The sequence below is a fragment of the Agelaius phoeniceus genome, chromosome 12 (genome assembly GCF_051311805.1).
Source record: "Agelaius phoeniceus isolate bAgePho1 chromosome 12, bAgePho1.hap1, whole genome shotgun sequence".
Classification (NCBI taxonomy): Eukaryota; Metazoa; Chordata; class Aves; order Passeriformes; family Icteridae; genus Agelaius; species Agelaius phoeniceus.
In genome coordinates, this window is record NC_135276.1 from 11257126 (window position 1) to 11270230 (window position 13105).

Genomic DNA, 13105 nt, shown 5'->3' on the forward strand with positions numbered 1-13105 from the left:
AAGACAGATGAAAAGGCAGTGCAGGTTTACTGCAGTCTAAAGCTTTATTTTTATAAGAGTATTTAATCACTTACTTTCAAATCAGAGCTTATCACTTTCTTTCAAAGAAAGACTGACCTGGGGTTTTTGTTGTTTATCTAGACATTCCCATTTCAGAATTATTGCTCTCCCTCTGTTTCAAAACTGCACCATGTCTGCTCAAAATTCCAAATTGTGCCTACCTCTCACAATCTGAAGTTCTTATTGTTTAAATGAAAAATTATCTTCATTTTTGACATCACTTTCAGAGCACTGTATAAAAACCAACTTTAAATTTTTTAGCTAAATCTTGTCCTGCAGATCCTAATTTCATTCTGTTATCAGAAGCTTTCCTTACTCTACTGAAACACCTTACACCATTTCTTACTCATTTCTTGTAGTCATCTTTTATTCTCATTTTACATTTGGGTGTTTCCTGTAGCTTTCATCAGCTCCATGCACCCCCTTCATAATCCTATAGTATATGTGCTTTTCAAAGGCATATAATAAATTACATATAAGTACAGACTTTTTTCCATGGCTTTTTATGGACCCTTCAGCTATTTGCAATGTGGCTCCAAACCTGCCTTGTCTATTCAGTGACAGACACTTTTACATAACCATGTTTGTGAGTGTCCATGCCATTTAATGAGAAGTAATATCAGAATAGAAAGAGCTATTATGGAAAATCGTAAAGCCAGCTTGTTATAAGAATTTCTTCAGCAGGTAGACCCTAAAAGCCGAACAATTTTTGAGTTGCTAGTCTTCCATATTTTTTCTGAGAAAAAAACATCCTAAAGCAAAAATTATTCAACAATTATTCTTAAATACACTAAATGCATAGATTAAACACCAAACAAAAAAAAAAAAAGAAAGAAGAAAGAAACAAAACCCCAAAGTGCTTTAAAGTCCATGCAATATTAGAGTTATGTACTCACAACTTTGGCATCCAATACTTAATTTTGTTTTACTCAAAGCACAGATTTAAATACACACCAAAAAACAGTTTGCAGAATTAGAAACAATTCACCCACATCAACTAATTATTCTTCCAGGAGTCAGACCTTGAGGCAAGAGAATGCTACCAAGTGTAAAGACAAACATGTTCCTGCAGCTGTTTGACATACTTATTGGACATAACAAACTTGATATGCTGGAGGCTATAATTAATCTTTACTAAGTGAACACTCCTCTCATGATGACTTGTCTACTGAGCTGTCTAATGACACTTAAGGCTTTGAAAAGTAAATAAATTAGTTCATTATGGTCAGACAGTCTTCCCTCTTTTTTTGTGAATTTGATCACAGCTTTCTTTATCTTACTTGTCTCACTCAGTCATCACCAGCTGCAATACTCTGACCCTGAAGCTGACAAAGGGACATTGCATTAAAAGCTCCCAACTCTAATTTCTGTATTACTTCCAGGGCCTTGATTTCTGCTTAAAAAAACCCAAAAATAAGCAAAAAAACCCCAAAAATAAACAAACAAAAAACCCAAAAACCACCAAAACCTAACTGGCAATCTATACTGGTAGAGCTTCATTTTAAAAATATACTGGAAAATAATATTATTTGCTTTTCTCATGGCTCACAATAACATGCACAAAAGTAGAGCTGCAGTGCCCTCTTGTGAGCAGTCAAATCTCATTTTTGCAGAAGTAGATTTAAAGATATGAGGTTTGGAAGAATTTGCACGGCAAACTCTCTCTTCTGAAGGTGTGGCACTGCAGATATACACTTTAGATATACATACACACACCTCCTCCATCTAACTGCTCTGAAACTGATAAAAGAGGCACATAGAAAAAAGCAAAGACAAGTATTTTCCTTTTTATTAAGTTCAGTAGAATTTAGGTTATTTCTTTGTTCCTAACTTCCAAAGAAGGGAAGCCAAAAACAAGTTTCTTCAGAGCCATAATCAAGGGCACATTCTTATTAAGTGCAACTGGAAAAAAAAAAAAACAACAAAACTCAACAAAATAAAGAAACCACTAAACAAACAACAAAAAACACTAAAGAAAACCCACACACAAAAAAAAAACAAACTAGAAAACCACCAAAAAACAACAAAACACAGAACCCCATGCACATGCATGCATCCACAATTCAAGTAGCCTTCCAATTTAGGCATTAAATAACTCAACTGACAAGGACTGGAGGGAAAAGTAACTATTAGAGAAACTTAAAAAAAAAAAAAAAAAACAACTAAACCAGTAAGTAGTAGGGAGAGCAAAAGCAATAAAGCATCTAAGCAATCAAAACCAGTATAGCCAAAATGCAATCCTAACTCCTATATGCTGTGGGGAGCCATTAGATGACAGTGATAAAAGTCTGTACAGGTTTGTCATACTTAGGTAGAACAAATATTTAAGATCTCATTTTTTGTGAATAACAGAAGTTCACTAAGTCAGTAGTTAAGTCTATTACCAAGGTCAGCTTTAGTATCCCAAAGCATTACAAATTATAAGATCAGTTACAAATACCTGAACAGTTACTCAAGTTTAAAGCAGCAACAGAAAACTAAACAAGTAACAGTACCTCACATTGATTCTGTTGCTCAGCAATCACATTAGAATTAATTTTCTAAAAAGTGATGGTGTGTAATCCCCCAGGCAATGTTTTCCTAAGACTCAAATTTCTCATTTCCTTTGGACAGATCTAGTTTACTGTATACAGTAATCCTCCATCATTGAGCAGACAACCCCTAGTTACACACTTAGGCTGCACACTACTGCTTCAGTGATGTTTCCACAGGTAGCAATTATAAAGGCCTTAAAGTTTCATTTCACATATTCTTCCAGTTTGTGACTTGTAATGAACTTTTCCAGAAGGGAAGCTGAACAAGAAATGTAAGTCAGAACATTTGCACCTCTTTAAAAGCTCATCTTACAGTGTTAACTAATCACTTGTAAGCAGATGTTAAATATTTGACTTCAGCCCAGAGAGTCAAGGTCCAAAGGAACTTCATTTGTTTAGGCCCAGATTCAAAGAACTATCTCAACTGAATTTAGGCAGATATGTCCAAATTACCACAAGAAACCAACAAACAAAACCTCTTTCCTGTGGCTTCCTAAAAACCCTGGCAGACAGACACATCTCTGTTGTGCCTTCACTCCCTCTTGGACAGTGCCAGTCCTGCAGACGGGCAGAACAGCCACACCTGTTTGTGTGGCTCTTACAGTACTCAGGATTGCCCAAAGCACTTTAGATTCACCACAAAAGACAGCTGAATCCCACAGAGTCCACCTCAAATCAGTTCTCAGGAGAAGATACTTGGGGGCACACGCACACAGAACTTCCTACATTCACAAGTTTCACAATCAGTATCCTACTGCAAACCCTGCCCAGCAGTCCCATAGAGCCACTCTGGAGATGCACTGCACTGACCAGTGGGATTCCTGGTTTAGGGCAGAGGATGCAAGTTAAACATATGTGCTGCAGTAATCAAGAGCTCAGCTACACCACTTACAGAACTCAGTAACATGAGCAGTTACTCTCTCATGCCTCAGAAACTCACAAGACAACCTTTTACACAAGCTGCATGGTACTGATCAACTTTACAGCAACAATTTTCTTTTACACAAGTGCTAAACTACAATCTTTCATCTGTATGTATTCAGTTAAAAGCAAAAAGAAGAAAGTTCACTTTAGAAATGATTGGTATTACTGACACCAAAAAAAAGAAATATTTTTTTCAAATTTGTCAGGTGAGTTTTGGTCTCAGTTAACAGTAGAGAATTATAAAAGAATTGAACTCATGAACTCGTTTTCAGTTTCATGATTACTTGGCTATTACCTCAGTGGAAATTTGAGGTTTACTTATTGAAGCCAACACTGACAAGAGACTCAATCATGGGTTTATAGTTTCACCACAAATTTTGTAAAGCAACAAATTATAACCCATGTTTTTCATCAAACAAAGACTCAACTAGTTGGCTTGGCATATTACATAATTTAGACTTCTAAAACAAATTTCTCAATATGTTCAAGATACCACAGGAGATAGCAGATTCCTGAAATGGTTCAGATATTAGAAAACAAGCTTCAGTAAAGCACATCCCTGCCAGTCTCGTCTAAATCTGAGTGGCAGCTTTGTCATCCAGCACGTCACCTGCAACCCTCTCTAAGCAGCTAACAAAGCTGTTAAACAGAACTAGTCTCAGTAGGGACTCCTGAGGGATTTTTTCTGTTACCAGCATTTGTACACAGTATTAAACACTCTCCCATGCCTGTTCATCCATTTTTCCACTTATCTGATTACTTTACCCATTCAGAGCATGAAATCCTAACTTGGACAGATGAATACTGGACATGTGATGAAAAGCTTTACAAAAGCTGGGATAAGTGACATCCACTGCTGTCCTGTCATCCACAAAGGTAATTTTACCACAAAAGAACGTTCCACATCCTGTAACTAGCTCTTTCATACAGAATAAAGGCACCTTTCATTTTACAGGCAGCTAAAAATTCAGCTTTAAAGGAAAATTAATGTTCCAGCAGCTTCAGAACAAACCCGTGCCACTGGGAAGGACCACAGGAGGGCAGCAGGACCTTTCTGCACGGAGGAACAAGGAGTGGGTTGGGTGCACCGGGCACAGTCATTACTCGGCCTCACCATCACACACAAGTACTGAATTAAAACGTGACGTTTTAGGGATTTATTTTATATGCTGGTCACAACTGATGTATGGACACCCACTTTACGCAAGACAGTATTTCCAGCTCAATTTTCACAGGTGCTTAAATGAACTCTGTTAACTAAGGGGAGGTTCTGTTTTCCCTCAAGTTTAAGGGATTCAGTGCTGCCTAGTTTTACAGCTAGCTATGGACTGACTGAAAGCAGCCCCCAAGCTACAACCTCAAAAAGTTTAGTAGAGTTACAGGGACAAGCCTTCAAAGTCTATTGTTTGTGGTTTACAATTACTCTCAACTATCTAAATAGTTTTTGCTTAAGGAGGATTCCCTCCCTACTACAGTAAGTACTACAATAAGCAACTGATAAATTATTAACTTACCTCTATTTTGTACATTCAGACTCCCTGAAGAGTTTCTAAATCTCTTTTTTATCACATCATACACCCCAGGTGAGATAGCCACAACACACAGAGTACCAACAAACAATTTCAGAAAGCTTTGGCCCATGCAGAGTAACATCACACCACTTCAGAAGGCTGCAGGTATCTGCCCTGCTTGTTCTTTAGCCCAGCCTTTTATACCCCTCCTGTTAATGCCCTGCCCCTGTGAGCCCCTCATTGTTCATGCCCTGCCCCTGTGTGCCCCTCACTGTTCATGCCCTGCCCCTGTGTGCCCCTCACTGTTCATGCCCTGCACCTGAGTGCCCCTCATTATTTATGCCCTGCACCTGTGTGCCCCTCACTGTTAATGCCCTGCACCTGTGTGCCCCTCATGGTTCATGCCCTGCCCCTGGGTGCCCCTCACTGTTCATGTCCTGCCCCTGTGTGCCCTCTGTTCGCTTTGGTGTTGCTCAGTGCCCCTGGGCACTCCATGGCTCATTGCTGTCAGTGCTGCTCACCTGCTGCTCACAGCTGTGGCCCAATGGGGATGAGGCTGGGCCAGCCCCACTCCCAATTACCACAAACTGTGCACCCTGCAGTATTCAACTACTCTGAAGTGTTGTGCCATCTAGTATTCAGGATTGTGTAATACATTGATTTTCCCCACTCTTTACCAAACTTTTATTGGGGCTTTTGTATGGAAAAAATCACACTATGACAAGCCAGTGTCCACAAAGGAGACAGAGGAGTCCTGCATCTTTATTCAAATAAAGGGAGAGAGTCCACTGGGGCACATGCCTGCACGGTTTTCTCTCTCGAGCTTTCATAGGGCGCACCCTCCTTTATCCTAAACTCCTGGCCCCATGGTGCTCTCTTCCTTTTCCCATTGGCTGAGGCACTTGGAAGCTGTACAGCCTTCCCAAACCACCTACCCCATGTTTCCCCCTCGAGCCTGTCATTTTACCCTGAAGTTTAGAAGTTGAGGCTTGTGCAGACCCAGCTTGTCCGTTTCAGGAGCCAGGCTGGCTGGGCTCTGCAATGAAGTTGCTGCTTGAAGTTAGCAGAGACTAAATGAACAGTCATGAACACCCATACCTGCACCCATTGAACTGCTTGTAAAGACATCAGTATGTATCTTCCCTCTCACAGACTGTAGAAACAGCAAAAAAGCACATTTCTACAGCTGTAATTGCTATCTTCCTCTCCTGAAAACTTTCCCCTACTAAAACCACTCTACAGAAAAGTGCAATGAGGCCTCAGTGCTGCCTCATGGAGACCAGAGAGAATCAGGTGACGTGAGCTCCACGTGGTCATCAAAACCTTCAGCTGGGCTCATTGGCTATTTTCTTCCTAACACAAGAGTCTAGAGGAGGTCCTGTATCACCCTTCTGCTTTGAATGTGATCTTTACAGGCTACACTTTAAATCCCAACTCACAAATCTCAAGGGTGCTTAGATGCACAAACTGACCTCAGTCTATCAAGATACAAACTTCTGTTCTTTCTAAAGACAATGCAGAAAACCTTTGCTAAAAGTTTTAGCACTCCTGGCAGTGCTAAAATTGGGCACTGCCAGGAATTACCCTAAAAATGTGCTTTATAAGTTTCTTAATGAAAAAAATGGTGCGGTAGAAAAATAACATTCCAGTAAGCTCAGCTTTAAAATGTTCTCCTTTATGCCTCCAATTTTGTGACAGATTTCAGTACTATCATTAGGGTTTCATCAATCAACAATGTACTTGTGGCTGTCATTGTGGTAAGCAGACACAGATGTAGGTGTTTGAGGAAATAGCAATGAAAATAGTTTCAGAAACCAGCATTTTGATGCCTTAACTGCAGGTTAACTCAATTTACATCACTAGTATCCAGCTGCCAGGTAAACTTTTAGGACATAGTAAAAGCAGAACATTCTAGCTGCTTTCCATTTTATAAAGTAGATTATTTGCATATTTAATTAGCAACCAGATCTTTATTTGTAATTGTTTATCACATTATTAAAGGTTTATATGCAGAATTCCAGCTTCTCTTTCTGATCCACATATCCTTGGATGCAATTGTTCTCAAACACTGTGAAAAAATTAAATTTTGTCCTAATCTAAAAAGATTTATAATGATACCCTGGTTTACATCTGCCTCTGCTAGGACATGAGAGAAACCATCTGCTTCTGGGTACTTCCTTTGCATCTGCAGTGTTTCAGATGTGCAGGTGCACAGCATAGCTGCTCCCTGCAGGAGTTCCAGTGCTCATTCCAGCTCACACAAACCCACAGACTGCCACATGACAGCACAACGAAACAAGCAGATCTCCCCATTTGAACCTTATGGGAACATGTGACTTTGAATGTATTCACAGGCAAAATGATGTGAGCAGAGCCCCTCACCCTGCAGCGTTGTTAACAGCTCCAGAAGCTACCTGGATAAAGTGTTCTGTTCCCTGCTCATGCTGCAGGTTGCAGAGGCACACACTGAGCAGCTGAACATCTCAGCAAGGGCTTGTTTTGTGTGGCACTGCAGGTCTTCAGCTGCATCCCAGACCCCAATCAGGCTTTTGGAGCACATCAGCAAAGACAGGAGAGCTGCTCCAACACAGCAATCTGTGCACTCACTGCTCTCTGCTTTCCCAAGTCACACAGGGTGGATGCTGGAGAAGGATCAAAGCAGTCACTGTGGCAACAGCAGAGCCTCAGCAGCACAGTCAGTTAAATGAGAACTCGATTGCTCTCTCCAGCTACCTGAAGGTTGTAGTCAGGTGGGGGGAGGTTTCTTCTCCTCAGTAGCAAGTGATAGGACAAGAGGAAATGGCCTCAAGTTGTGCCAGAGAAGGTTTAGATCAGAGATTAGGAAAAGTTTGTTAACCAAGAGTGTTGTAAAGGATTGGAACAGACTGCCCAGGGACGTGGTGGAGTCACCATTCCTGGAGAGATTTAAGGCATGCAGATGTGGCACTGAGGACCATGGGCTGCTGCTGGGCTTGGCAGTGCTGGGGCAGTGGTGGAGTCACCATTCCTGGAGAGATTTAAGGCATGCAGATGTGGCACTGAGGAACACAGGCTGCTGCTGGGCTTGGCAGTGCTGGGGCAGTGGTTGGACTCAATGATCATAGAGGCCATTTCCTACCTAAATGATTCCATGGGTCACTTGAGCCCTGACCTCAGCACCTCTGCAGCAACTTCCATGGATAACCAAAGTACAGGAAAGTACAGCAACTGGTTTCCTCTCTTAGAGTTTTTCTTGCAAAATTTTATTCCATGCTTTTGGAAGGATAAAGGATCAGTGTCCTTGTTTAGAGTACAGAGGACCTCTCCCTCTATAGGCTACAATGGGTACAAGACACATGTGGTAAATCCTAAGGCAGAATAAATCACTATAGTTCTGTGGGAACCAAGAAAATTAAAAAATCCACGTGCTCTAAATCTGTGGTACATGGGACATCTGAAGAAATGTATTTAAAAAAAAGAGCGGAGGGGCAAAGTATTCTTTCACTCTTACCAAACCCAACATTTCAAATGAGTGACCAACACACTGTGATCAAGACAATATAATTACCTTGTGAAGCAGTGCTGCTGAGAAAATAAAGATACCATAAAACATAGAAAACCTGCTAAAATTATGATTGCTTGAAACAACAATAGGATTTCAGGGTGGTGATGTAAAATTTCAGAAGTTTTGATGGAAATAAAAATTAACACTGTAAAAGCCATCTCCAAAACCGATGAGACACAGACATGTTTAAGAAAATGAGGCCTAAAACAAAAATAAGCATTTAATTCTGTATATTTATGTAACCTCTTTGTTTTCTAAATTCTCAAAGGACTCATCCAAACATGAAGTGCTCATGAGTTTCAATGTCCTTTTGAGCAGCAGAATAACCAGTCACATGATCCTATTTTTGGTCATTCATGTGATTTATGATTCTGAGCTTGTGCTCTCAGCGTATGACACTGCCATTCACACTAACCAGAGCTGAGAGCCCTTCACACTCTTACACTGGTGTTGATAGCTTTATTAAGGAAGTACTACTGCTGGCTGGCTAATTCTAATAAAAGGGTGAAGGCCAATTTTTTCCATTGAAGTATGTGCTTACTTCTTTATGGGGGCTAGAGGAGCAGAGAAATGAAAGTTTTGATTTAGAAGCCATTAGGATTAAAAAAACCCAACCAAACAAAAGCACAACAGCTATATTTATTTTTTATTTTTTTAATTGCTTATGAGAGGAGAAATTAGAAAGAAAAAGTCTATGGGGCTGGCTAAAAGAAGAGAGTAAACACAGAAAGTTTAGTGTAAATATTAACAATAGTCTTTTGAATAGTCTGAGAGGAAGATTGAAGTTTTTGTGATGAAGGAATTGAGAGATAGGGAGAAAGACAGAAGTACTGTAAAGCTAAAACATTGAAGTAGCTTGCTTAAAGGCTTGTCTTCTAAATTAATGCTATGACCCTACCTAATGCTTGTAGCTACAGAATCTCAGTGGAGAAACTATTTAGAAATTCTGTAATTAATGAATTATAATATAAAACTAAGCATATAAAATACACAACAAATCTGATACTTAATATAATGACAAAATTTGCCTTAAATAATATCCTAACCATAGAAGCAACAGGTTGGAGAGAACAAGAAGTATATCCCTTGTTCCCTGCTAGCAAGGAATGGAAGACTTAGGAAGACTTGATTGCCCCTGTGCCTGTAGTCCTCAAAGGCACAATATCCAAGTGTATATAATTCTAACTGGGAATTTTCTTGTACTCCTGGAATTCTTAACTTAGTCTTTAGGTCAACTCAGATGAGTTATGTAACTGTTCAACTCAAGTGGGTTTTTTTTCCGTTTTTTTTTTTTTTTCTCTACGTATTTGCCACAGTAGATAAAGCTGTAGGCAAGACCCAAAAAGGTTTCTCACTTCAGCTGTGCTAGAAACTCTCTCCTCAAGCTTTTTGCTCTGCTGTCCTGCTACACGGAAATAAGTCCTGTAACAGCTCTGTAGCTTGACACTTCAAAAAGAAAAGTTATTTCAGATAACACTGAAGTGTCTTTGGCAATAGTTACTTCAAACTTTGATTTTTAAATCAACACCTGTGTTTTAACGTACTTCATAAGTTTGAAAAAAATATTATATAAAAGAAAAGGCTTATAGTTAACTTTGTCGGAATGTATGTGCCCTGTTAGCGTGTTCAATGTATTACAAAGTAGCTTGATCCGTGTACCTGAGGCTACACTCGTCCTGCCTGGCATCCACCTTTGCCTTTAGCAGGCGGGAATTCCCCTTGCTCTCCCTGCAAGCCCTTGGCTTTCAATGGAAGACCTGGTGATGCCACCGCTGGGTCAGACGAACTGAGCTGCCAGCCCACGGGCTCTGCCTGGAGAGAGAGAGAGAGAGAAGGAGAGAGAGAGAGAAAGAGGGAGGGAGGGAGGGAGGGAGAGAGAGCCTTGGCTGGCGAGCACCATCGCCAGCGCCGGTGTCAAACGCGCCCCCGTGGTTTCCTGGAGCCAAGGCGGCATTCCCGCTGCCGGCCGCGCTCCCACGGAGGCACGGCCGGGGCGCCCAGAGCGGCTGCGTGAGCGCCTCGCCAAAACGCGCCGGAGCGCCAAGTTTCCCTTTCCCAGGGAAAATCCCCGCTCCCCCCGCCCCCCGCCGCCGCCCGGGGCCTGCCCCGCATCCCGGCCCGGCCTCCGCCGGAGCCTCCGGAGTAACCGCGCCCGGGATTGGCTTCTCCCGGCGCAGGGGCCATATTGGATGTGCCCAGCCCGCCGCACGCACCGCTCCGGCGGCTCCGCGCCGCCCGCCCCCGCCCCGCCAGGGCTGCCCCTCCCGCGGGGGCTGCGACGGGAGGGCGAAGGTGTCTCGGGAAGGAAACTCGCACGCTCCCGGGTCCCCTCTCCGCCCCCCGCGCATCCCCGCCCCGCGCACGCCCCTTCCCGCGCCCCGTCCCCGCTCCGCCCGCCTCTTCCTCCCCTCACGCCGCTCCCTCCCTCCCTCCCGAGCCGAGCCGCCGTGTCAGCGCGCGGCGGCGGCCCCCGCGCGGGCGGCCAATCAGCGCGGGGGTGACAAATATGCAAATGCGCCCCCCAGCCCGTCCCCGCGGGTTCGCTGGGGCCGCTGGGGTCGCGGCGCGGAGCGAGTGAAACTTCGCCCCCCGCCCTGCGCCCCCCCCCCCCCCGCCCGCCCCGCGCGGGGCCCCTCCCGCGCAGCGCCCGCGGGGAGGAGCGGGGAGAGGCGCGGGGACAGCGCCGAGCGCCGCCCGCACCGCCCGCCGGCCTGCGACACCGCACGGTGAGTGAGTGCCGCCCTCGCCCGCCGGCTCCCGGGGGGGGACACGGGGGGAATCCCCGCGGGGGGGAGGGGAAGCCGTCGCGCCCGCCCGCGGCCGCCCCGGCGCGGAGCTGTCACAGGCGTGGGGCATCGCCGCCTCCTGCCGGGCAGCGGCGGCGGCTCCGTAATGGCGAACCGGGCGGTGAGTACGTGCGGAGGGACGGGCAGGCCACGCTCCAGGTGCCGGAGACACCGGGCGGCCCCGCCGGCCCTGCCCGCCCCTGCTGCCGCCGGGGTCGGCGCGACGCGGCCTGCTCGGCACCCGGGCTCTCCCCGCCGCCGCCCCCGCCCGCTTCCGCCCCTCGCCGCCACCGCCGGGCGCGGGGCTCCGCCGGCCCCTCGCACCTCGCCGGCGGAGGTGGGTGGGAGGAGGAAGGGGGGCGGCGGCCGGGCGAGGCTTTTCCCGGGGGCGGCGCGGGTGGAGCGGGCAGGATGGAGACGGCGGGGGCGCCCAGGGATGCGGGCCCCGCCACCCGCGGCCCCGCCACGGCGCCCAGGGGTGGCCGGGGGTGGGGGTGAAGTTTGAGGGGAGGAATTGGGGCCTTCCCGGGGTCTCAGGGTGGGGGAGAGCCTGAACGTCCTGCTCTCTTACAGGTAAGAAGATGGCAGGGCGAAGGGAAGAGGGCTGGTCCCCTTAGGGAAGTCAGAGGAAAAGGCTGCATGTCCCTCTTCCCCCATCGAGGAGGTGGCAGTGGGAGAAAAGGGCTGGGTGGATAAAGGTAGGGAAGGTAAAAATATCCCCGGCCACCTTGTGTCGTTTGGGAAGGGATGCAGAGCCTCCCAGGCAGAGCAGTGGGCATGGCAGACCTGGCTTCTCACCACACAAGAGAATAGAGGTGGGTAGAGGGAGGAATTAAATAATTTCCTAGGGTAAGAGAAGCAGTAAGAAAAAGAGGACCTGAGTTTGGCAGCGCCCTGGCTTGGATTGACCACAGTATGATCCATCCATGGGAGCAGGGAAAGGAAGGTGAGAGGGGAGGGTTGGCAGTAGGTGAGGTGTGTCTGGGAGAGATGGAGATGGGCATGCAGTCTGCTGTCCTTCTGGGCTGAGGAGAGCGGGTGCTGCATGGCCACAGGTTCCCACTGCATGGGTGGAGACTTGAAAAGGGATCTGGCTGTCAAAGTGCAGGGTTAGAATTTATAGGTGGGTGATTTCCCAGAAGGGGCTGCAAGCTGACCTCCTCCGGGGATGACAAGGAGAGGATTTCAAGGCCAGCTTGGTGCTGTTGGTAGGTGGCACTGGGTGGACAGGTGGCATGCATCTTTATTCCAGTGAAGTGGAGAAACTGTCACATTTCCCACTGAGGCTTAACCCAATGGAAGGTTAAAACCTCTTCATTTCTTCTTTACACACAAATTTTTGTGAACAGGGATAAAAACCAGCTGGAAAGGATTCTGAATTCTCTCATTTTTGCTGGATAGCTTTGACAACAAGCTTGATGCACACACTTTCAGTTTGTAGGAAATGGTTTGCTTTCCTCACTGTTGTATCATAAATGCCTTGAATCTTTAGCAGCTGAGAACTTCCTTCAGTTATGAAAGCCATTTAACTTCATTAGTGTGAGAAAATACAGCTCGGTCTCCCTCCATTATGTAGAAGAGAGCTGGACCCTTCAGTGTTACAATCCTTGTTCGTGGGGGACAAAGTAACAATTTCTGTGACAGGATAGGGTTTCTAGTTCTCTTGTGTATTTTTTGAGACTTTTAAGAAGTAGCCTTAAAAAGTAACTCTCCTCTCTCAGGAGAACTAGGCTCCTCCTGAAAGCT

At 45.4% G+C, this 13105-nt stretch overlaps 1 protein-coding gene across 1 annotated transcript; it reads right to left on the reverse strand.

The window, feature by feature from the left end:
* Positions 1-7063: 7063 nt before the first annotated feature.
* LOC143695126 (uncharacterized) lies at positions 7064-11009 on the reverse strand. Its single transcript, XM_077185175.1, has 2 exons — positions 10233-11009; positions 7064-8036 (listed from the first exon to the last, which is right to left on the reverse strand). The coding sequence occupies exon 1, from the start codon at positions 10919-10921 to the stop codon at positions 10319-10321; it is 603 nt and encodes a 200-aa protein (XP_077041290.1). The 5' UTR covers positions 10922-11009; the 3' UTR covers positions 7064-8036; positions 10233-10318.
* Positions 11010-13105: the final 2096 nt, after the last annotated feature.

Coding starts and splice junctions, on each gene's coding strand:
- LOC143695126 (XM_077185175.1), bottom strand. CDS start 10,921: ATGCGCGGGGGGCGGAGAGGGGACCCGGGAGCGTGCGAGTTTCCTTCC.